General features: G+C 41.1%; 1 protein-coding gene across 3 annotated transcripts in view; it reads left to right on the top strand.

Annotated features, from left to right (window-relative positions):
* The window catches only part of sacs (sacsin molecular chaperone), a 127,333-nt gene that overhangs the window by 44,555 nt on the left and 57,660 nt on the right, over positions 1-25,118 (top strand). For all 3 annotated transcript variants that reach the window (XM_059646673.1, XM_059646674.1, XM_059646672.1), the window contains exons 2-7: positions 5,923-6,272; positions 10,843-10,993; positions 16,007-16,097; positions 16,562-16,647; positions 20,872-20,983; positions 21,700-21,846. In XM_059646673.1, the coding sequence (XP_059502656.1) occupies positions 6,250-6,272; positions 10,843-10,993; positions 16,007-16,097; positions 16,562-16,647; positions 20,872-20,983; positions 21,700-21,846 (610 nt within the window). In that variant the 5' untranslated portion in view covers positions 5,923-6,249. The remainder of the gene's footprint in view (positions 1-5,922; positions 6,273-10,842; positions 10,994-16,006; positions 16,098-16,561; positions 16,648-20,871; positions 20,984-21,699; positions 21,847-25,118) is intronic.

Raw genomic sequence — 25,118 nt, 5'->3', positions numbered from 1 at the left:
TCCTATGACATTACTTTGAGGAGGAACCAGCAGAAGGCGCCACAATGTGGAATTAGTTGATTGATTTCTGGGGCCTGATATTTATGGTAGGGTAGAAGCAGGGATGGATGTTTCCTGGGGATGTGGATGCCTTATTGAAAATCAGGACAGGAGCTCATTATCATTAGTCATTGCCAAACCTTTATTTAACCCCATCTCTTGCCTGACACAGAGTTAGATTGAAAGGCTGGTTGGTTGCCAGGTGGAAAAACCAGTGGTGGAAAAGTTAGCTGTGGATCGATGCCAATATTCTCTGCCAACCGTGATGTGGAGGCCAGTCTGACAATAGGTAGAGATTGTGGACATTGGGGAATCACTAGGTTTGGAGATGGGGGTCTGACCTATACTTGAGAAAGATGGGAGATTGGTGGAAGAATACAGAAGAAAATGGATACCTTTATATGATGAGCATCTCATTATCCAAATTCCAATCTTGCTTCATATTAATATAAGAAATTTGTATCCCTTTTATATAATCTACAATATCATATATAATCTATGATATTGAATGTCTATTCGAGGTCATTGTTTCATGTTATTAAATTGGCCTTCACTCAGTTGGGAAAAAATTAATCTTATTCTAGATGTTGTTGTTTTCCCCGTTCCCTATCAGATTCTGTCACCTCCCCATTTCTAAAAATCTTCCGGCTTCAAAGCCTTTTTAGAATGCTTTTGTTAACATTACCAACTACTTGTATAACATTGCTTACAAATCCCTGCTGACTCTAACCTCGAGGATGCATAAAGTTAATCTAATATTGAAATAACTCTTTAGAGGCCAGTATCCTATCAACAATCCCTCTTTATTTGCAGATGCATAGCCTTCGACAATAGAACTACTTCTCACTGAGTCGGACGTTCGGGGGCTCAATATCCCTGACATTCACCCTTTTATGTCAGCCAGGTTTGCCTGTTTGGACCAGATTAACAGCCCCACTCAGGGAATTCATATTCTGTGAGGTCCAGCTAGCTGACCTCATTACAGTCACTATAGTACAAAGTTCATTATTTAGTTCTTTACTCTTACTATAGAAACCTCCATTTGACCTTTACAATCTAAATTCACTCTAACACAATAAAAAGCATTTGCCTGAAATATCTGGCTGTCCCTGCTTCCTTAGTAGTTGGGTTTCTCGAGTATGGGAAAACTAGCTGGTTAATGCTAAATTTAAATGACTGTCAGAATCTCAGGAGCAGTGATATAATTGTAAATCTGCCTCTCCAGAGCAGTTACTTGTGCACTATCAAACACATTGGTGTTAAAATGGAAGGTATGGATTTAAAAGCTTTTCGTAGTGGATAAAGGTGGATGGTTCCAGACAGGAACATACAAAATAGGGGCAGGAATAGGACATTTGATCTCTTGAGCGTTGTCAGCTGTTCAACAAATGCTGCTTGATCTTCTGCAACAGCACCATTTTCTGTACTATTCCTAAAATCCCTTAATGTTTTTAATATCTAGAAATGTATTGGTCTCTTTCTTGATCAACCTCAATGAATTACCCTCCACAACCATCTGAGGTGTGAATTCCAAAGATTCACATTCTCTGAGTAAAGAAATTGCCCTTCAATTCAGTTCTAAAAAGCCAACCCATTATTCTGAGACAGTGTAACCTTGTTCTAGACCCTTACCTAGGGAACACACCATCCTGGTCTGCTGAGTTGAGCTCTGAAAAATTTGTATCTTTCACTGAGACCAACTCCTGTGCTTAAACAAAGGAGACTATGAAGGAATGAGGAAGGACTTAGCTAAGGTAGAATGGGAGCAAAAACTACATGGTGGGTCAATTGAGGAACAGTGGAGGACTTTCAAAACAATCTTTCACAGTGCTTAGCAGAAGTATATTCCAGTGTTAAGGAAGAACTGTAGGAAAAGAGAGAGCCAGCCATGCATATCTAAGGAAATAAAGGAAAGTATCAAATTGAAAAAAGCCAGATACAAAAAAGCAAAGAGTAGTGGGAAACTAGTAGACTTGGAAATCTTTAAAGGCCAACAGAAATCCACAAAAAATGTTATAAAGAAAAATAAGATAGATTATGAGTGTAAACTAGCTCAGAATATAAAAACAGGCAGCAAACGTTTCTATAAATATGTAAATCGTAAAAGAGTGGTGAAGATAAACATTGGTCCTTTAGAGGATGAGAAGGCCAATTTAATAACGGGGAATGAGGAAACAGCCGAGACATTAAACAGTTATTTTGTGTCGGTCTTCACAGTGAAAGACACAAATAACATACCGAAAAACTAGTGGCAAGAAGGTTATAGTAGGTGAGGACCTAGAAACTATCATTATTACTAAGGAGGCAGTGCCGGGCAAGCTAACGGGGCTAAAGGTAGACAGGTCTCCTGGCCATGATGAAATACATCTGAGGGTACTAAAGAAGTGACAGGGGAAATAGCAAATGCACTAGTAATTATCTACCAAAATTCACTGGACTCTGGGGTGGTTCCCGCAGATTGGAAAACAGCCAATGCGACGCCACTGTTTAAAAAAAGGAAGTAGACATAAAGCAGGTAACTATAGGCCAGTTAGCTTAACTTCGGTGGTGGGGAAAATGTTTGAATCTATCATTAAGGAAGAAATAGCAAGACATCTGGATATATATTGTCTCACTGGGAACACCCAGCATGGGTTCATGAAGGGTAGGCCATGTTTAACTAATTTGGTGGAATTCTTTGAGGATATTACTTGCATGGTGGACTATGGGGAACCTGCAGGTGTGGTGTATTTGGATTTTCAGAAGGCATTTGACAAGGTGCCACACCAAAGGCTGCTACATAAGATAAAGTTGCATGGTTTTACAGGTCATGTATTGGCATGGATAGAGATAATAAGAGCTGCAGATGCTGGAGAATTCAACATAATAAGGTGTAGAGCTGGATGAACACAGCAGGCCAATCAGCATCTTAAGGAGCAGGAAAGCTGACGTTTCAGGGTCTAGGCCCGCAACGTCAACTTTCCTGCTCCTAACATGCTGCTTGGCCTGCTGTGTTCAACCAACTCTACACATTATCTGGCATGGATAGAGGATTGGTTGACCAGTAGAAAGTAAAGAGTAGGGGCAAATGGGTGTTTTTCTAGTTGGCGGTCAGGGGCTAGTGGTGTGCCTCAGGGATCAGCGTTGGGACCTCAATTGTTTACAATTTACATCGACGATTTGGAGTTGGAGACGAAGTGTGGTGTGTCAAAATTTGCAGGTGACACCTAAGATGAGTGGTAGAGCAAAGTGTGCAGAAGACACTGAAAGTCTGCAGAGGGATGTAGATAGTCTAAGTGAGGGGTAAAGGTCTGGCAGATGGAGTGCAATTTTGATAAGTATGAGGTCATCCCTTTGGTAGAAATAACAGCAAAATGGACGATGTTTTAAATGGTAATAAATTGCAGCACACTGCTGTGCAGAGGGACTTGGGTGTCCTTGTGCATGAATCGCTAAAAGTAGGATTGCAGGTGCAGCAGGTGATTAAAAAGGCAAATGGAATTTTGTCTGTCATTGCTAGAGGGATGGAGTTTTAAAACAGGGAGGCTATGCTGCAGCTGTATAGGGTCCTGGTGAGGCCACACCTGGAGTACTGTATGCAGTTTTGGTTTCCTTACTTGAAAAGAGATATACTAGCACTGGAGGGGGTGCAGATGAGATTCACTCAGCTGATTCCAGAGTTGAGAGGGTTGGATTATGAGGAGACATTGAGTAGACTGGGATTATACTCACTGGAATTCAGAAGAATGAGGGGAGATCTGATAGAAACATAAAAGATTATGAAGGGGATAGATAAGTTGGAAGCCGGGAGGTTGTTTCCACTAGCAGGTAAAACTAGGACCAGAGGACATCGCCTCAAAATAAGGGGGAAGCAGATGTAGGACTGAGGTCAGGAAGGACTTCTTCACCCAAAGGGTTGTGATTCTGTGGAATTCCCTGCCCAGTGAAGTGGTTGAAGCTACCTCGCTGAATTTTTTTAAGGGAAGGCTAGATGAATTTTTGAAAGATAAAGGAATTAAGGGTTATGGTGAGTGGGCGGGTAAGTGGAGCTGAGTCTCAAAGATCAGCCATGACCTTATTAAATGGCGGGGCAGGCTCGAGGGGCCGGATGGCCTACTCCTGCTCCCAGTTCTTATGTTCTTAGCAGAGAACACAGGCTCGGTCTATTTAATTTTCTTATCACAGAGCATCAATTTGGTGAGGAAGTGTCTAGGCCCGAAACATCAGCCTTCCTACTCCTCTGATGCTGCTTGTCCTGCTGTGTACATCCAACTCTACACCTTGTTACCTCTTATCATCAATTTGGTGAACTTTAGTTGCCCTCCCTCTATATTGTTCCTTAGATAAGGACCCAAAATCTTTTAAAACTCATTCATAATTACATATAAACAATATATAAACATCATTGTGTTACCCAAATTAAACAGAACCCCCTTCTGCATCTCTTCCTGTGTCTGTTTCTCTGACCATTTCACAATTTGTTCTTCTGTCTGTGTCTCATAAGTGTCAATTGTTCAAATGTTTCCATTTTCTAATGATCAGAGAGGCAGGTGATAATAAGATGATAATTAAAAGTTTGTCACCATTAAATAAAAGAATGTATATGTTTTGGAGACAGCAAGAATTGTAGATGCTGGAGTCAGAGACAACACAGTGTGAAGCTGGAGGAACACAGCAGGTCAGGCAACATCAGAGGAGTAGGAAAGTTGATGTTTCGGGTTGGGACCCTTCTTCAGAATGTATTTGTTTTGCTTTAAATTATAACTGAAATCAAGATTTGGAAAAAAATTGTGACAGTGTTGTCTCTCTATCTCCCGTGATATGCCCTAAGTTTCACATGTATGAATAAAACTTTTAATCAACAAACCACAGGCTTTAGTTCGAGGCTTTATATATATTTTCAAATTTTGTATTACTTTCTTGATTAATGAAATGATATTAAGGTGAGAAGAATGTGTGGTAATCAGTGTTAGTTTGGCACACTTCTGAAGTGTTCAGAGTATGTGTAAACATCAACTAAAAAGGAATTTCGTGTTATGTAATTCTTTAGGATAACTCAAAAGATTCACATTCAGTTAAATATTTTGAAATGCCACTGTAATATGTGTAAATATGGACAGCCAGTTGATGCATGAATGTAAGACAAAAACCATCGAAGTCAATGACTAGTTAATGCATTTTTCTGTGTTTGTGGTGGGGAGGTGGAGCTATGGGCACAATCAGATCAGCTCTAATCTTAGTGAACAATGCAGCAGCCTTAAGATGGTGAAGGGCCTCCCGCATTCCTACTTCTTATGTTCTGACATACCATTAGTTGCGTAATGAAGAGCCTGCTCACTGGTCTTTCAACTGGCGTGGGAAAGTTACCAATCCCATGCCAGAATGGGCACGTTGGGTAGTCAATGGCTTGGGTGTGGGTGGAGGAAGGAGATCATGAGAATGACATTTCTGGGGCTGTGTCCAGTTGGAGCTGGCGATTCCAGAGGTTACCAGTTCTCTAGGAGTTTTCAGTTGTGTGTAAAAGTCTGAACTTCTCTTTCAATCACAGTCTTTACACTTTGAAGACAGAACTCGGAAGAAGCGATTCCACACTGTGCAGAAAAAAAAAATCCCACAATGGTGGGATTTGGAAGCATCTCAGATCGAGAAGGATCTGTCAAATTGGAGTGGGGGAGGTGGGGACTGGGCCCACGTGATGTGACATTTCAATGAGTTTGGAGACTACAGCCTCCAGCATGCAAAGTCCAGGCGCTGAGTAATCCTTCTCCCGGTGCGGTGGAAACTGAGCGATTTATAATTAGTAACACATTCAGATGAGATGTATTCATGACTGTAGCAGGAAGTGACTGACCTCTGACTCCTAATGATTTCCTTTTTTTTATATATGTGTGTCGTGCGGATCAGAGGCAGAGTGAGGGAGCCGGAACCAGTCCCTGTATTTTTATTTAAAAAGAAACATAAAACAATGAAGAGCCGAGGAGATTGATTTGGAGGCGGGAAAGCCGAAAAAAAACCCGAGAAGTCGGACTCATTTCGCAAGAATTTGAAACAGAAAGAAAGCGGATTGCGGTCGGAAAGTGGAATGGTTTGGAGTTGGACCTGTGAAGGGGCAGCAGTGTATAACGGTGCAGGCGGATGGCTGCAGAGACTGCCGGCTTTCCATGGGAGCACTGCGACAGCACTGCGTCCGTGAGCAGCTAGGGCTCTTAGCAAGCACAGCTACGGGCAGAGATGGAGAACCGGCTTACGCTGAGGTAGGGGCACTGCCATGCATGCTGCTTTAAAAAGAAAACACACCCTCCCTCCTCTTCAAACGGAGCACTTCGCCACTCAAATCTCTGGCCGGTTTGAGTTTGAATGAGAGGGCGAGGGGATTGTCACACTACCGTCGTTTCTTTCCTACTTGCAAGAGAACGGCCTGATCCCTGGCTTGCACCCTCTCGGGGGGGGGGGGGGGATGGGGGGGGATGTGGGGGGGGGATGTGGGGGCGGGGGGGGTGGATGTGGGGGGGGGATGTGGGGGCGGGGGGGGTGGATGTGGGGGGTGGCTTGACACTATTTCAGGCCTTGGAGAAATGATCTGCACATTAATCATGGCCTGACTTAATGGTTGAACGTTATTGTTGTTGCCTGCTTTTTGCAACCCATATCCATTATGTGACTTTGCATCTAAAAGAAAATTCTCGTGAGTTTTGAGAACAGGGTCATTACAACTAATGAAGTGAAGTCCTGAACACTCCCCAGTCAGACACTGTACATCATTGCATTACCCAATTTAAACAGAACCCCCTTCTGCATTAGTGTGACATTGGTAATTAGAATCATAGAATTCCTACAGTTGGAAACAGGCCTTTCGGCCCAACAAGTCCACATCGACCCTCCAGAGCATCCCACCCAGACCCATCCCCCTATAACCCACCTAATCTACACATTCCTGAACACTATGGGCATTTTAGCATGGCCAGTCCACCGAGCCTGCACACCTTTGGACTGCAGGAGGAAACCGGAGCACCCAGAGGAAACCTGCACAGTCAGTCGCCCAAGGGTGGAATCAAACCTGGGACCCTGCTGCAGTGAGGCAGCAGTGCTTAACACTGAGTCACCATACTGCCCTCATCCCAGTTCTCATCCCAAAATGCTACTGAGGGTTTATATAAAGCAACACAAGGCCATTTTAGTTCATGCAGCTAAGAGCTTGTTCAATGATTTCAGTTTTAAAGGAGGGAATTTCTTTACTTCTGGGAGCACTAGGGCATATTGAATCTGTGAGCAGCCCTGGCTCTGAGCAGCAAAGTAGCAGGAAGAGATGGAGAACCAGCTTTGAGTGAGATAGGATCACAGAAAAACAATGGCTCTTGCTGTGAGCTGATGTAAGACCCTCATTTCATACTGAGCCTTCACCCCTTTTAAGAAATGGAGTGGATTATAGGTGGTCAGTGAGAAAGTAGAGCCCAGGGTCAGGAAAGCCAAAGATGTGGCCACCAGTGCTGGAGCAATTAAAATCAGAGAATCTCAAGATGATAGAGTTAGATCAAGCAGACTCATTGGACATGTGTCCTGAAGACTGTGTTGTCTACTTAATGCCAGGATTAACAATATCTCAAGAGTTGGAGAGGAAGGATCCACACAGGTCCTGGCAACACAGGCAAGGAAAGAGGTTCTGCTGAGGGATTATTAGGGGCTCAATTAATAAAGCAAAAATTACACATGTGGTAGTTCCTGGATGATGCTTGCCTTCATTGCTCAGACCTTTCAGTATGCAAGTGGCATAGTCATATTGAGGTTGTACAGCATATTGGTGAGTCCTCTTCTTCTGAAGTATTAAGTCCAGTCTAGTTACCTATAGTTATAGGAAGGATATTATCAAGCTAGAGAAAGTTAAGAAAATATTTGCCAGGATGTTGCCAGGACCAGAAGATTTGAGATACAAAGATAAGCTGAAAAGGCTGGGACTTTCACCCCAACACACAAGGCTGACAGCTTGCATGCAAAGACGGAATCCAGAGCCTACACACTAAAATTACAGTGCAGAGGCTAGATCCTCTCACCAAGCATCCTTTACTCATGCATCAGCACCATCACTGTGACCAGCCACCTCAGAGTCAGTCCTTAACTAAGAGATTCTAATCTCCTGCCTATATTGGTTAGCCAGGGCTTTCCTGTTTGGGCTTGTTAACCTGGACCAATCAAGAATTTTGTAGTCGACAAGGTGTGCCAGGTCCCAATCACTAATTTCCTATTCAAATCAGTGAACGTAGGTCAATGCAGACTGAATGAGCTGAAGGGATTTTTCAATACTGTATGACTCTCTAATACAACATGTCATGAATCCAACCACAGACCAGGTTATTTTGAGTCTGGTGATGTTTCATCAATGATGTCAGAGTAAAAGATCTCCTTGGAAACAGTCACCATAACATGGTAGAATTTACTACTCCATTTGAGACAGAGAAACTGAGCTGAGCTTAAGCAAGGGTAATAACATCGGGATGAGGGCACAGCTAGCTGGAGTGGACAGGGAAAGGAGTTTAGCAGCAAAGAGAGTTGAAGAATTAAGGAACAATGGCAGACATTTAAGAAAATACTTCTGGCTCATAGCAAAGACATAGTCCAGTGGGGAAGGAAGATTTTAAGAATGAAATAAACCAATAATAGTTAATCAGTGAAGTTAAAGATAACGTCAAATTAAAAGAAAAAGATACAATGTAGCAACTTTCATGGAAATCCAGAAAATTGGGATAGTTTTAAAGACCAGCAAAAGGCGACCAATAAAATAGACAGAAAAGGTAAGTATTTAGGATAAATTTGCATAACATGAAGAAGGCAACAAGACCTTTGTTTTAAATATATAAAAGGAAAGAGGGATGCCAAAGTGAACATAGAAAATGGGAATAGGGAAATAATAATGAGGAACCATGAAATGATAGAGGAAGTGAATAAATACTTTGTCAGTTTTCACAGGAATTGATACAAATAGCATTCCAAACGTGCTAAATAATTGAGCAAAAAAGGCAGATGAAATAAATGTAATAACTATCACCAGAGAGAATGTGTTAGTGAAACTGATGGCTAAAGATTGACAAATCCCTGGACCTGATGGGATACACCCCATGATATTCAAAGAAGTAGCCACAGTGATTGTGAATGCACTGGTAATAATCTTCCAGGAATTCCTAGATTATGGAAAAGTAACAGAGGATTGCAAAGCTGCCAATGTGACAGCTTTATTTAAAATGTGGTAGAGATGATTCATAGAATCTGCAGGGGGATATATGTTAAGTGAGTGGATATAATAGAATAGATAGAATTGTCAGATAGAATATAATGTGGGAAAATATGCATTAACCTGGGTCATTTAGTATACCCAAGGCTGAAATAGACAGATCTTTAATCATTAAGGGAATGGAGGGTTATTGAAAAGAGGCAGGAAATTGGAGTTGAGGATTATCAGAAAAGCCATGATCTCATTGAATGGTGGAGCAGACCTGATGGCCTGAATCACCTATTACTGCTCCAATGTCTTGCGGTGTTATGATCTAATTGTCTAATAATGCCTCCTAGGTCTAGATTCACCCCTAAGACAAAACATTTCTTCCACATTTACCTTTCAGAATCTTATACATTTTAATCAAGTCATCTCTGAATCACCTAAGCTCCAATGAAAATAAGCCCAGCCTATTCAATGTATCTTCATAAGACAATCCACTGGTTCCCAGAATCGACCTAGTAAATGTCCTGTTGCTCAAGCATCCACTGATGATGTGCAACAAGGAGCAATGATGCACTAAAACTACCTCACAGGCTAACCAGTTTGATAACTTTTTTTGTATTCTATATGGATCATCAAATAAATATTTATGTTCACTTTCCGTTATAGAATCTGCTTGTGCTATTAAAATGCCGACAACTATTAGTATTATTCACAGTTATTAAAAGAACATCTGAATTTGGTCAAATGATCCAATTGATGTGGCCTGTTGCATTATTACTGAAGTATATTACTGTGTTCAAGATGCCTGAAGGTTTGTATTTTCAATGGAAGTTGATATAAAATGTTTTGTTTAGTATTTTTGTTTGCTAGCTTAGCATGGTTGAAATCAGTTCTGTTGTTTGCCTACTCTTGAAACTATTTAAAGACTTGTTGAAATGACTGAACTAGATTTATCCAATTCTCAGTATCATGTTGAATTATTGTAAGAGTATTAGATATGACTGCACATGCCTTTTACCTGATTTCGTTAAATTGTTACCAGGCAGGTTAAATAATTTAACAATTAAGTGCAGCTTAAGTACATGTGACCTACAGTTTGAAAGTGGGAAATGTATGATTCGGCTTAAGAAAAGTAAATAGCCAGATGTGTGATTTAGTTTGATGTCAACCAACAGAACATGAAATTGTCAAGTTTTGAACTTGACCTCCTTCTGTGCTCTAGCTATTATATGATTCAGTATGTAATTAAGCAGTGAAGTGAAGCAGAATTCGGGATACAAAGCTAGCAAATAAAATGTGAAAAGATGTGAGATTAGAAAGGGTGGAGCAACTAAAACTGACGTGTTTCTTTTTCAGTAATGAAACAGAAAAAGAATTCGTCAGTACTTCTATTACCTGTTCACTGTTCAGAAAGCAAATTGCTTCCAGCTGGTCCCAGATAATTTGAGCTCTGTGTATGGGTAAAATGAAAGAACGACAATGTTTTAGTAAAGCTGATGTCCCTAAATTTAACTTATGATGTAATTAATTAATATAAACGGATGGTAGAAACAACTGCTTTTCTTTCACTGTACATTGCATTTCCTGGAAGAACTTTGTTTTTTTCTTCAAAGGGTTCCAAAGGTCACAGTCCTACATGAATACATTGGGAGAAGAGTGTATGAAGTTGCTCCTTGCGCATCTGTTCAAGACATCAAGGAGTTAATTTATGTGGAAACAGATTTCCCTGTTTCAGAACAGCGGTTGCTGTACAATGGAAAAGAGGTAGCCCTGCCTTTTGAGTTGATGTGGTAGTGCTGTAGAAATGTGGCTTCCTTTGTTTGATTATCTTTATAAAGCCATAAAGGGAAACCTATTTCTTCCCTACTCAGCTTGGTAAAATATGGCCACACAGGGACTCCGATTTGCACCGAAGCAATTTTGTTTTAGGGTAAAAGTACAGATATCTAATGAAGCAAAGTGTACCTGAGACTTGAATTTTATTAAACAGTGCTGTGCCATCTCATCTGGTCCTGGTTCACCCATATTATTCAAAGTGATTGACCACTTATACCTCTTAAGTCCTATCTGAGTGTAAAGTCTTTGCTCAATTTCATTCCTACCTGCCCAATGTAGCAAGCAAATAAAAACCAAAAGAACTGCAAGTGCTGGAAATCAGAAACAAAAAAATATTCTGGAAAAGCTCAGCAGGTCTGGCAGCATCTGTGGAAAGAAATCAGTGTTAACATTTCAGATCCAGTGACCGTTTCTCAGAACTGAAGGTAGTAAGGACAGTGTTGATTTTTATGTAGAAGATAAGATGGGAGGGGGTAAGAAGAAACTGATAGATGGAGATCGAGCACAAAGAGAGAGAAGGACAGTTGGGCAGATAAAGGGATGTTGCAAACACCCTTTTTCTAACCCTTCATGATCACTTTTGATATAGTTAGAAGTTTAATCTTTGGAAAGCCCCCTGTGCTGAGTTATATGTTGTCCCTTGATGGCACTCTGTGACGTGGGTAGGAGTTTTCCTAGCTCCACCCCTTTGCTTGAACATTCTGTAGCTCATCGTTGGCAAGGGTGATCAGTCTGTTTCATAGCTGCCAAGAATTTTAGAATCATAGTTTTGGATTCTGTTCCTGTCTTGCTTACCCTGATTGAACCTAATGGTGAGAAAATTTGGTTGTTCTGCTTAACTACGGTCTGGTTTTCTGCCAACATCCTATCCATTATTGCAACTGCATATTTCTGCCTTGACAGCATTGTCTTTTGCCATTGGCTTTACTGCCGACCTGTTGCTGAAACTCGGCCCACGCCTTCACCTCTCGGCTCAGCTTCTCCAATATCCTTCTCTGTGGCCACTTTGAACACCGTTCTTTTTGAAAATCCAACTCATCAAAATTCTGCTGCCTACAACCCATTTTGCATGAACTTTTGTTTCTTTTTCACGTCCGTTCTCGCAATTATCTGTTGCCTCCCCAGCCAAATTCTTGTAATTGATGCAGTCACTCTTACATTGGAGACACAGCTCAGACATGAACTAATATAATAGTGGTATTCCTTGAAGGTACTTTGTGCCCTGGTTCCCATACGTGACCGTTTCTCAACTTGTGTCTGAGAACATAACGAAATACCAATCCAAATAATCAGAGGCAATATTAATGATTTGGAACCTGGATTAGTGCATTTTGAAGTTAGGATGAGTAGTTCTCACTGATCTAATGGACCAGTAACCACCCACTTTCCCACAAAAGTGTCTCTGTCATTCCGATAAACTGTGTTAATTTTTTAAATGAGAAACAATATAAAGGCCTTAGGCTCATAGTGGAGGAGGCAAACAAGTTTAAAACAATAATCCGTTATATAGAAAACTGCTGTTTAGATAGTTCATAATACATCATGACTTCTAATTTTGAATGCCACCTGAATCTGTATGATGTCTTTGAGAACTTAGATTAATCATGAGACGGAGATGATAGTAATTTGCTATTAGCATTTGTGTTTCATGCAATTGCTGTGATGATTGAGATAATTGAATGAAATTTTCCCATCGATCAATTTACAATGCTTATACAGGTAGTTCTCCCATAACACAATAGTTGTATTCTTGTGCGACTTCGCGCTATAGAAAATTGCCATAGAAAATCACGTTATAAGAAAATTGCTGCAATCAACCTGTTCAGATGAGTTCCAACACATCTCTGGAGTAGTTGGGACCTGAATACAGGCTTCCTGACTCAAAGGTAGGACATTACCACAGAGACACAAAAGCCTTCAAATCATCTCAATCGAGTGAAGAGACTTGTGCCCGTGTAGTAAAATCTTCAGTGCAGCAGTGGAATATCAATCTAGATTGTTGTAATCAAGTTTGGAGCGAGACCTGTACCTACAGCCTTCTAACTCAGAAGCAAGGATGCTAACACAACACCTAACACAATCCAGATTAAATGCTAGTCTTTGTCCAAACATCGGCTGAGGGGTGTTTAATGGTGGGAAGTGGAACTTCTTCTACTTTTATTGCTCGATGCCAATATTTATTACTATGTTGAAATGTATGAAATTTTTAAGGGACGTGACAGCGCAGATGGTCAGAGGTTGTTTCCCCTTCAGGGAGGATTTAGGGACAGAGGACATAAATCTGTGAATAAACCATTTTAAGACAGTAATCAGGAGGAATTTCTTATCACATAGGACAGTGAATTTGTATTTTTTTTACCGCAGAGTGCTGTTGTTGAGGCAGGGTCGTTCAGTTTATTTAAGGTTGAGATGGAGAGATTTTAAGCAGTAAGGGAATAGTTCTGACGAAAAAAGGCAGGAATGTGAGAGTTGAGGACCATCAGATTTGCCATGCACTTATTGAATGGTGGAGCAGACTTGATAGGATGAATAACGTACTTCTGCTTTTGCATCTTATGGTCATAGCTGCATCAATACTCCCAGATAGGCAATAGCACAATCACATGCTGAATGAAGGTACATTCACATTGATGCATGTCTCATAGCTTAATCTCAACCTCAATATAGAGCACAACTGCATCAGGGTAATCATTCACCCTACTTGAATCATTCTAGAACACACACAGTAGTTCAAACGTCAATTACCCGAGTTAGGCTGTTGATCGAAAACTATATGATAATAGCCTGTGCCACTTAATTCCTCCAACAATAACAGATATTGACTAAAGCTGAGTTTAAGGACCTCATGCATTTACTCTGAAGTTAAAGCAGTGTTGAGTTCATTTTACAATTTAAGTGTGTCATGGAGAGCTACTAGCTGAGGGAATAGGTACTTGGTGAATGTGCAGGGATTCACCAGAGGGAAGCCAGCTGAGACTGGCAGCCTGAGTAAGAAGTTTTAGTGTAGAGATGGAGATAATGGGAACTGCAGATGCTGCAGAATCCAAGATAATGAAGTGTGAGGCTGGATGAACACAGCAGTCCAAGCAGCATCTCAGGAGCACAAAAGCTGACGTTTCGGGCCTAGACCCTTCATCAGAGAGGGTCTAGGCCCGGAACGTCAGCTTTTGTGCTCCTGAGATGCTGATTGGCCTGCTGTGTTCATCCAGCTTCACACTTCATTATTTTGGTGTAGAGATAGTTTTTTTTTGTGTTTGTAATGGGCTTGCCCAGATGAAAGGAATAGTGTGGATTTGATTCTTTTTGTGGTGTTTCTAATGAAACCCTTTCAACCTTTATTTATTGTAATATAGTTCATGTTTTTATTGTTTTATTCATTTGAGAGGAAGTATGCTGACTTAACATGAACATGCTCAGTGACTGGCCTCCATAGTTAAGAAAGCACAAAGTTAAGCCAGATTTTACTCTAGGATTTGACTTGGCCAGTATTAACATCAGCTTAGATCATAACATTTGCTTAATTTCTCTTATCCATGGTAATAGTGACTCCGTGAAGAATTTGCATCTAGACTTTTAATTAGCCTAAAATGACGTGGACAGATGCTTCTCCAAATGTGTACAATAATGTTCAAATTCAATACGACTGTAGCATTCTTGAACAGACTCAACATCCAAACCGTGCGTTAGTTTAAATCCCAGCCTTTAGGCAATTTCAGTAAGGATTTTGATTCCATCTTGCTGACAGCTGAGTTCTTAGTTTCTTGGTAGATCTTTGTTTCTTGCTCTGTTGCCTGTCAGTATTTGCAAACTAAAATCATTGTAAGAGCAAAGGAACAGGAGTCAGCATTTCAGGCCCTTAAGCCTGATCTGCCATTCAGTGAGATCATGGCCGAACTCTGCCCTAACTCAATATACTTGCCTTTGTCTGTTCAACAAAAATATTATCTGTCTCAGATTTAAAGTTAACAATTGATCCAGCATCCACTGCCATTTATGGAAGAGAGTTCCAAAAATCTGACACCTTTTCTGTGTAAAAGTGCACCCTAACATCTCTCCCGAACAGTCTGGCCCTAATTCTCAAAACTATGTACCATAGTTCTATGTTCTCATCCGTAGTTCTATGTTCTCATCCTCCTGCCTGATTCTGCCTGCTCTTTTTTTACCTGTTAATATCTTTGTGACTTTCATCAGATCACCGAATAACCTTCTAAATTCTAGAGAAAACAAGCTTAATTTGTGTAATTTCTCCTCATAACTTGACTCCTGAAGGCTGGTTATCATTCTTGTTAACCTACAATGTAGTCTGTCCAAGGCTAATACATCCTTCTTAAGATGCGGTGCGCAGATCTGCTCATAGTATTCCCAAGTGGGGTCTAACTAAAATTTTATTGAACTGCGGTATAACTTATGGGTTCTTATACTCCAGTCCTCTGGATATAAAGACCATCATTTGATTAGCTTTCTTGATTATTTTCTGCACCTATTCAAGACTTATTAAAGATCTATGCATGTGAAGCACCGAGTTTCCTTGGGCAACCACTGTACTTAACCCTGTACCATTGAGAAAGTATTCTTGATCTATCCTTTTTGATTTAGGTTCAATCTTTTGTGGACGTTTAATTTCACTGCTTATTTTTTGATGGAATACTGTTCACATTGCCAGGAGGTGCTATTCTAGTTGAAGTTGTAGAACTAGTAATTGTGTAAATAATATTAATGTTTATTTCCTTTGAGGAAGAATATAGTCTTGAGTGATTAAGTATCATTTATAAAGCACTTCCTATTTATGTGAATGTAAGCTATTACTGCAGTTGTACCTGCCAGCACATTTGATGTAATAGTCGTTATCAATTTCACAAAAGCATTTAATTTGCCTCTTAATTTTAATGTATTAGTTCAAATGTTGAATAATGTGCCATCTATTCTGTTCTCTCTGTTTAGTTGTATGACTCAGCACGTATTGAGAACTTGTTGCAGACTGGAACCTGTGATATTAACTTGACTTTACAAGGAAGAGGACTTAAGGGAGGAGGTAATCAATTGATTTACAACATCTAATCCTCATTAGTATAAGTAAAGATAATTACACAAACATCACACTAATACAAGGAAATCAGAGCTGTAACAGAATAACCTTGGTAAATTTAATATTATGGATCTGCAACTTGGATGCAGTGTGGAGATCCATTGCAGAAGCATTACGTCAGCAAACCTTCTCACTCATGTACTGAAATGCTTGTATAGTTATAATAAAAGTTTTACGAGTTCTTCCCCTTGATACTTTCAGAATTGGTCTACTTTCATTGCTTTCCCTAACGGTTGGAGAGAATTGAAATTTCCCTCTTGTCGCCACTTGGCTAACCATAAAGCTTCATATTATTACTCGAAACCTTCTTTCAAAATGAATATTCATAGTTTAAAATTCTAAAATGGTTTAAAACTCTAACAAACCCTCTTTATGGAATTGTGTACTGAATGCTGTGTTTGTTTTTATAGGCAAATTTGGACAAACGACACCACCACTCGTAGATTTCCTTAAGGATATTCTGAGGAGGTATCCAGAGGGAGGACAGATTCTTAAAGTGAGCATCTTTATTACTTGCTTAGTCCAATTGAAAACAGTGTTAGGTCCTTCACTATTTTACCTCTCTGGGGCCCCAATTGGTTGAATCTTGAAGATAGAGAGATTAAATACTCAAAACAGTGAAGCCAAAATAATTGCACATTTGTCTTTGTGAGAGACCCAGCCCATGGATGAAATTAAACCTATGCCACTTGACCGCCAAGTGTAAGTGCTTCAATATATTGAAGAATACTCTGCTATAAGTTTGTGCAACTACCAGCTAGCACCACAGATTTAATCGAACTGTGATGTAAATGGATATTCAGTATTTCGTTTCTGTGACATTGCAAATACCTGTGGACAGTGTACTGAATGAAACAATGGAAAAGGTTGAAAGGATAGCGACAAGAATGTAAGGGTCAATAAGAAACTGAACAACCCGCTGTCCCAGTACAAGGATAGGAAAGAAGACTAAGCAGAAAACTTCAACTTAATTTTAAAAATATTTTTGAGAAGATTAGGAAATGGATGAGAGAACCAGGAGAAAACTGTTGGGATGAATGCAAACTTTGCTTTACATTAAAGTAAGGAATTAAGAGAGTATATAAATTTGTGTTAAAATAGTGATTAGAGTGGAATCAGTTCCATTCCTACCCTTTTTTTTTATCACATCTTCAGAATTGAGTCCTGGATTAGTTAGGTATTTTTGATTGTAAAATTGTTACAAAGCTGTCTCTCATGCTCTGAAAATTTCAAACCCTGCTTCAGTAACTTTGGTAGATAATCTGTGCAAGATGCATAAGAATCAATTGCATTAAGTCTATAATTGACAAATGAGTCATTTGCGGACAACAAAGAATCAATGCAGCGCTGACTACTGTCAGCATCTTTGTTTGGTTATGATTAGTAAACTTACTTTAATATCAGCCTGAAGCACAAGTTCTCATGTTTGTGCACTTGACCTAGTTTATTAATTTCACAGTCAATTTCAGAAGGGACTTGTAGCTGACATCTAGTCTGTAAACAGACTTTTGTTCGATGAAAACTTACATACTTAACTGTGTCCAGTGGAATAAATATAGAAAATGCTGAAAATGCATGACATATCACCATCAGAAAAAGTATGTCAGTGTTTTGGTTGAAAACTGGATTATGCAGTAATGTTTCCAACATTTTCTCACTCTCTTGCAATGCCTTTTTTTGTTTCTGTTATTTTCTGGTTTCCACTGTTTAACTATCTTTCTGCATGAATTCAGGTTCTTTTGCCTTCTGTGTCCTCTCCCTCCTCCTCCTCTTCTCCTTTTGCCCCTATATTAGAACATAGAACAGTACAGCACAGAACAGGCCCTTCAGCCCACGATGTTGTGCCGACCATTGATCCTCATGTATGCACCCTCAAATTTCTGTGACCATATGCATGTCCAGCAGTCTCTTAAATGACCCCAATGACCTTGCTTCCAAACTGCTGCTGGCAACGCATTCCATGCTCTCACAACTCTCTGTGTAAAGAACCCGCCTCTGACATCCCCTCTATACTTTCCTCCAACCAGCTTAAAACTATGACCCCTCGTGTTAGCCATTTCTGCCCTGGGAAATAGTCTCTGGCTATCAACTCTATCTATGCCTCTCATTATCTTGTATACCTCAATTAGGTCCCCTCTCCTCCTCCTTTTCTCCAATGAAAAAAGTCCGAGCTCAGTCAACCTCTCTTCATGAGACAAGCCCTCCAGTCCAGGCAGCATCCTGGTAAACCTCCTCTGAACCCTTTCCAAAGCATCCACATCCTTCCTATAATAGGGCGACCAGAACTGGACGCAGTATTCCAAGTGCGGTCTAACCAAAGTTTTATAGAGCTGCAACAAGATCTCACGACACTTAAACTCAATCCCCCTGCTAATGAAAGCCAAAACACCACATGCTTTCTTAACAACCCTGTCCACTTGGGTGGCAATTTTAAGGGATCTATGTATCTGCACACCAAGATCCCTCTGTTCCTCCACACTGCCAAGAATCCTATCCTTAATCCTGTACTCAGCTTTCAAATTCGACCTTCCAAAATGCATCACCTCGCATTTATCCAGGTTGAACTCCATCTGCCACCTCTCAGCCCATCTCTGCATCCTGTCAATGTCCCGCTGCAGCCTACAACAGCCCTCTATACTGTCAACGACACCTCCAACCTTTGTGTCGTCTGCAAACTTGCTGACTCATCCTTCAATCCCCTCATCCAAGTCATTATTAAAAATTACAAACAGTAGAGGCCCAAGGACAGACCCCTGTGGAACCCCACTCACCACTGACTTCCAGGCAGAATATTTTCCTTCTACTACCACTCGCTGTCTTCTGTTGGCCAGCCAATTCTGTATCCAGACAGCTACGTTCCCCTGTATCCCATTCCTCCTGACCTTCTGAATGAGCCTACCATGGGGAACCTTATCAAATGCCTTGCTGAAGTCCACTTACACCACATCCACACCTCGACCCTCATCAACTTTTCTAGTCACATCCTCAAAGAACGCGATAACGTTTGTGAGGCATGACCTGCCCCTCTCAAAGCCGTGTTGACTGCATTTAATCAAACCATGCTCTTCCAGATGGTCATAAATCCTATCCCTCAGAATCCTTTCTAACACCTTGCAGACGACAGACGTGAGACTTACTGGTCTGTAATTGCCAGGGATTTCCCTATTTCCTTTCTTGAAGAGAGGAATTACATTTGCCTCTCTGCAGTCCTCAGGTACGACTCCAGTGGACAGCGAGGATGCAAAGATCTTCGCAAGTGGCGAAGCAGTTGCATTTCTCGTTTCCCAAAGCAGCCGAGGACAAATCTGGTCCGGGCCTGGCGACTTGTCAATCTTAATGTTTGACAAAATTTTCAGCACATCAGCTTCCTCTATCTCTATCCATTCCAGCATGCACACCTGCTCTTCAAAGGTTTCATTCACAACAAAGTTGGTTTCTTTCGTAAAGACAGAAGCAAAAAACTCATTTAGGGCTTCCCCTACCTCCTCAGACTGCACACACAAGTTCCCTATGCTATCCCTGATCGGCCCTACTCTTTCTTTGACCATTCTCTTATTCCCTACATAAGTGTAAAATGCCTTTGTGTTCTCCCTAATCCGTTCTGCCAAGCCTTTCTCGTGCCCCCTCCTGGCTCTCCTCAGACCATTTTTGAGCTCCTTCCTCGCCAGCCTGTAATCCTCTAGAGCTGAGCTTGACCCTAGCTTCCTCCACCTTATGTAAGCTACCTTCTTCCTTTTGACGAGAAGCTCCACCGCTCTCGTCATCCAAGGTTCCTTTATCTTACTCCTTCTTGCCTGTTTCAGAGGGACATATTTATTCATCACTCGCGACAACTGTTCTTTAAACAGTCTCCACATGTCTATAGTGCCTTTACCATGGAACAATTGCTCCCTGTCCATGCTTCCTAACTCATGTCTAATCGCGTCATAATTTCCTATTCCCCATTTAAATATCCTCCCATTTTGCCTAATCCTCTCCTTCTCCATAGCGATGTAGAATGTGAGGCAGTTATGGTCACTATCACCAAAATGCTCTCCCACCACAAGATCTGATACCTGCCCCGGCTTGTTTCCGAGCACCAAGTCTAGAATGGCCTCTCCCCTCGTTGGCCTGTCAACATACTGAGTTAGGAAACCCTCCTGAACACACCTTACAAAAACAGCTCCATTCAAATCTTCTGCTCGAAGGAGGTTCCAATCAATATTGGGAAAGCTAAAGTCATCCTTACAACAACCCTACTACGTCCACACTTTTCCAAAATCTGCCGACCTATGCTTTCTTCAATCTCCCTGCTGCTATTGGGGGGCCTGTAGTAAATCCCTAACGAGGTGACTACTCCCTTGCTGTTCCTAATTTCCACCCATACTGACTCGGTAGGCAGATCTTCCTCGACAATGGAAGCTTCTGTAGCTGTGATACCCTCTCTGATTAGTAGTGCTACACCCCCTCCTCTTTTTCCCCCCTCCCTATTCTTTTTAAATGCTCTAAACCCTGGAACATCCAGCAACCATTCCTGCCCCTGAGAAACCTTTCTTTACGCAGATCAGTTTTCTTTGTTTTATAATGCTGACTTTGGCATAATGAATACAATTAGCTTCAACAAAATGACTGATGTTGCTGGAAGTCCTGTATTCTTCTGAGGATCCTAGAGTTATTATGGAGATGTACAGCAGCTGGGAAGCCCACAACAATAACCCATCATTTAATTCATTGTTTGTAGGAGCTGATACAGAATGCTGAAGATGCTGGAGCTACTGAGGTCAAGTTTTTATATGATGAGACAGAATATGGAACAAGCTCACTCTGGTCAGAGTTACTAAAGGAATACCAAGGTAAGACATCTCCTGAATAACACCAATGAATTCAAATTACGACAGAGACATCTTGCATTGGATCTTGTCTGTATGTCTTTGGGAGAATAGTGAGTATTGCAGAATGCAATCCTTTAATATTATTTTAGGTCTTTATCAGTGTGGTTAGATTTATCGATAATCACTAAAATTGTTGCATGGATTGCTGTCAGATGGCTGATTGTAGGCACAATGACCCCCTTCCTCCACTCATACTAACTCTAATGGTGAGTTCACTGTTAACACTTCTGAATGTTAGTGGCTGTGACGCCAGTGAACTGGGCTGCTTTGTCTTGGATGGTATTGAGCTCCTTGAGTATTTACCCACCTGCCCTGCTTTGTCTCTCTAGTGTTCTTGCTTACCAGAGATCCCCTACAGCTGGCACCAGAATGAGATTAACAATGAGAAAGGTGGTATCCACATTAGAGCTCATGGTGGGATAGTTTTCTTTGAGCCCAGGTAGCAAGCACCATTCCTTCATTGCTGACCACAACCTTGCTCAAGATAGATGATCAGATAGTCCCGGAAGCAATGAAAGCTTAAGTTAGTGCATTCTGTTGCCAAAGCAAATATATTCAGTTTGTAAGATGCAGGCAGAAATATACTTTTGTGATGAATATGCACAGTTCTTCACTCCAAAGATGCTGAAGTGCCTGGATAGATTTTGATTAAATAAAAACTTTGATTATTTCTTCAGGTCCAGCCTTGTACTCGTACAACAATGCAGTATTCACTCCTGAGGACTGGCATGGAATTCAGGAAATAGCAAGAAGTCGGAAAAGAGATGACCCCCTGAAAGTTGGGCGATTTGGAATCGGTTTCAATTCTGTCTATCATGTAACAGGCAAGTGAATTTTGTAGTGTTTCGAATAGTACTAGAAATATTCAGTTTACAGCTCCTTGGTGCAAGGTTAATTTAGGATTAGTGCAGCATTTTCTTTCATTTTGTTTTGTGTTGTTTTTAGCTTGTCTTTGCTATCACCTCAGTGTATTAAAATGTTTAGAAGAGAAAGGAAAGCAGTTATTTAGTGATGGTCTCTTTGATCATGGAGCTGACAATTTCCAGGCACAAGCTGGTTAGTTCCACCCCAACAGACAGATGTATGGCATTTGGCAAAAAGAATCAAAGGCAATATGGAGGGGAAAAAATGTCTCGTCAGATGTCTAAGTATGGAGAAGGCGGACTCAATAATTTATTTCAAAAGGCAAGTGGATAAAAATGAAAACAGAAAATTTCAGAGCTGTGGTGAAAGAGCAGAGAAGTGGTACTATTCATGAAGCTGCTACAAAGAGGTGGCATATACATGATGAACCGAATGGCCTCCCTCTATTCAGTCTCGTTCTTTGGTTCAAGCTTGTAGATCTAGGGAGGTGCCTATTTATAGCATCTAGATTCTGGGGCACTAAAGAGGCAGGCCAAATTAAACACCTCACCAGGACAATGGTGTAACATTTCTATCGTTATAAAATAGCTGTGAGCAGTGCACAGGAGAGCAGCAGATTGGACTGGATTTTGAATGGCTACAGAAGAAGACCTAAAGCGACTGGGTGAAAGTCATCATGGAGAGCAGCAGGCTGTGTGCCTGCAACTTCCTGTCTCTGTGGCATTTTCAAGGAGACTCATTTGGAGGCACAGTGGCTACCCATCTGCACACTGCAGGTAGCCAACTGGAGCAGTTAAAGGACCTATTAAGGCCTGACTCTCATGCTGACTGGAATTTTCCATCCCTCAAGAATAATTGAAGTGATCTCCCGTTCCCTGAAGGTGCAGATAGATGGCTACAGCTGCAGGCACAGACCCCCTTCGCAACAACGAATTGACAGCCGTGACTATTTTTATTTTCAACAGTTTAAAAGCGCTGAGAGATTGCTTCTACCCTGAGGCAGCCTCTATCTGTTTTCCCCCTCTCTCTGAGCATATGCAGGGGCGACTGACCTGCCCAGCCAAGGAACGTCTTAGTTTTAAAATTGCATCTTTGTTTATAAATCCCCATGTACCTTCATGACCTCGCCCACCCCTCTGATGCTAATTTTTTCCAGCCTGATAACTCTACTGTTAGAACATAGAACATAGAACATAGAACAGTACAGCACACAACAGGCCCTTCAGCCCACAATGTTGTGCCGACCATTGATCCTCATGTATGCACCCTCAAATTTCTGTGACCAGCCTTCATCCAATCCTGACTTTTTTTGAACATTTGAACAGTTCTGGGCGCCGTATTATAGGAAAGATGTGGATGCTTTGGAGAGGGTTCAGAGGAGGTTTACCAGGATGCTGCCTGGACTGGAGGGCTTATCTTATGAAGAGAGGTTGACTGAGCTCGGTCTCTTTTCATTGGAGAAAAGGAGGAGGAGAGGGGACCTAATTGAGGTATACAAGATAATGAGAGGCATAGATAGAGTTGATAGCCAGAGACTATTTCCCAGGGCAGAAATGGCTAGCACGAGGGGTCATAGTTTTAAGCTGGTTGGTGGAAAGTATAGAGGGGATGTCAGAGGCGGGTTCTTTACGCAGAGAGTTGTGAGAGCATGGAATGCGTTGCCAGCAGCAGTTGTGGAAGCAAGGTCATTGGGGGTCATTTAAGAGACTGCTGGACATGTATATGGTCACAGAAATTTGAGGGTGCATACATGAAGATCAATGGTCGGCACAACATTGTGGGCTGAAGGGCCTGTTCTGTGCTGTACTGTTCTATGTTCTATGTTCTATGACCAATGTACTTCATACATCATTGCTGGTTGCACCTTCATTTGCCTCGGCCCTAAGCTCTGCAATTCCATTCCTAAACCTCCCTACCTCTGTTCAGACACTCACTAAAACCTTTCTTCTTGACCAAACTTTTTATCGTCTCACCCAGTAATGGCTCTTTATGTGACTTTGTGGCATACCCTGCTTGATAATGTTCCTCCGAAGCACTTGGTTTCGTCATGTTAAAGGCGCTATATAAATAGAAGTTGTTGCCTTAAATGATGCTCTGTATTTAGCTTTGCTGGTATCACTTGTTGGGAGTTCCTTTCTATTGTTGCATCAACTTGCAAAAATTCACTCTATTTTAAAAGGAACCAGAGCCAAAAATCAAGTTAGGGCTCAGAGAAACAGTCTGATGTTTCAGGGGTAATGGCGCAGGGGACTTCTCAGTCCCAGGAGGCCAAGTTTATCTGTTTTACATCCAAATACATCTCAAAATGTTGGCCTCCAGGTCGCACCCAGATGCAGCATCATGATGGGAATTAGGAAAATGATCAAAAGATGCTGAGAAGACATGGCTAGATTTATGGTAAAGCTTTCTAATTGTGACTTTCCCGTACAGGCCCGTGACATTGAGGCTTCATAAAATCTGGGAGCAGTGGTTGTACAGTGTTATTTTTGGTGGTGACTCTAAAGGCACATGTTTATGCATGGAATGACGGAGGTTGCCAGAAAACTAGGGGAATGTTGTGATGAGATGCTGCAAGGGAAGTGGGGAGGGATTCTGGGGACAAAAGAAACCTGAGGGGGAGGGGTAGACAGCAAAATTGCAGGGAGAGTGTTTCCATGTCCTTGGTGCCAAATTTTGAATTTCATCTGACCTGATTCAAGCCGAACATCCCTTTTTAAATCTGTTGCTTTTGTTCTGCTGACACGATCGGAGCCTGTTGTACTATTTTAACACCAAGCTTTGAACAAGACAGCACAGAGGGGTTTTCTTGCTAGCCTGACACTTTAGGAAGCAAAATGAGAGCACATTTCCCCCCAGCAATGTGAAACTATTTTCTCAGCTCTCCATGGTAGTAATGAGGGGGACGAGGTTGCTCAGTAATATTCTTCTTTGCACATGGGAGTTGAAATTGTGCTGTTGTCAGAGAAATTGTATTCTTGTAGAGAAAGTATGGTAGTCCTGTAATATAAACAGAACATTCCAATAATAGATCAGGCAGCACCAATCGAGAGAGCCAGTCATTTGAAGTCAATTTTTATTTTTAACTCAGATATTAGATTTTTCTATTATTTTTTATTTTCAGCTTCTGTGCTATTTTGATTTTGTATATCTACGTTAGTGATTGTTGCAATACGCAATGTACATAAATATACCGTCATGTATTGATTTCCCATAATATATTAAATTGTATTAT

The sequence above is a fragment of the Stegostoma tigrinum genome, chromosome 6 (genome assembly GCF_030684315.1).
Source record: "Stegostoma tigrinum isolate sSteTig4 chromosome 6, sSteTig4.hap1, whole genome shotgun sequence".
In the NCBI taxonomy this organism is placed as follows: Eukaryota; Metazoa; Chordata; class Chondrichthyes; order Orectolobiformes; family Stegostomatidae; genus Stegostoma; species Stegostoma tigrinum.
This window is presented reverse-complemented; position numbering and strand designations above follow the sequence as displayed.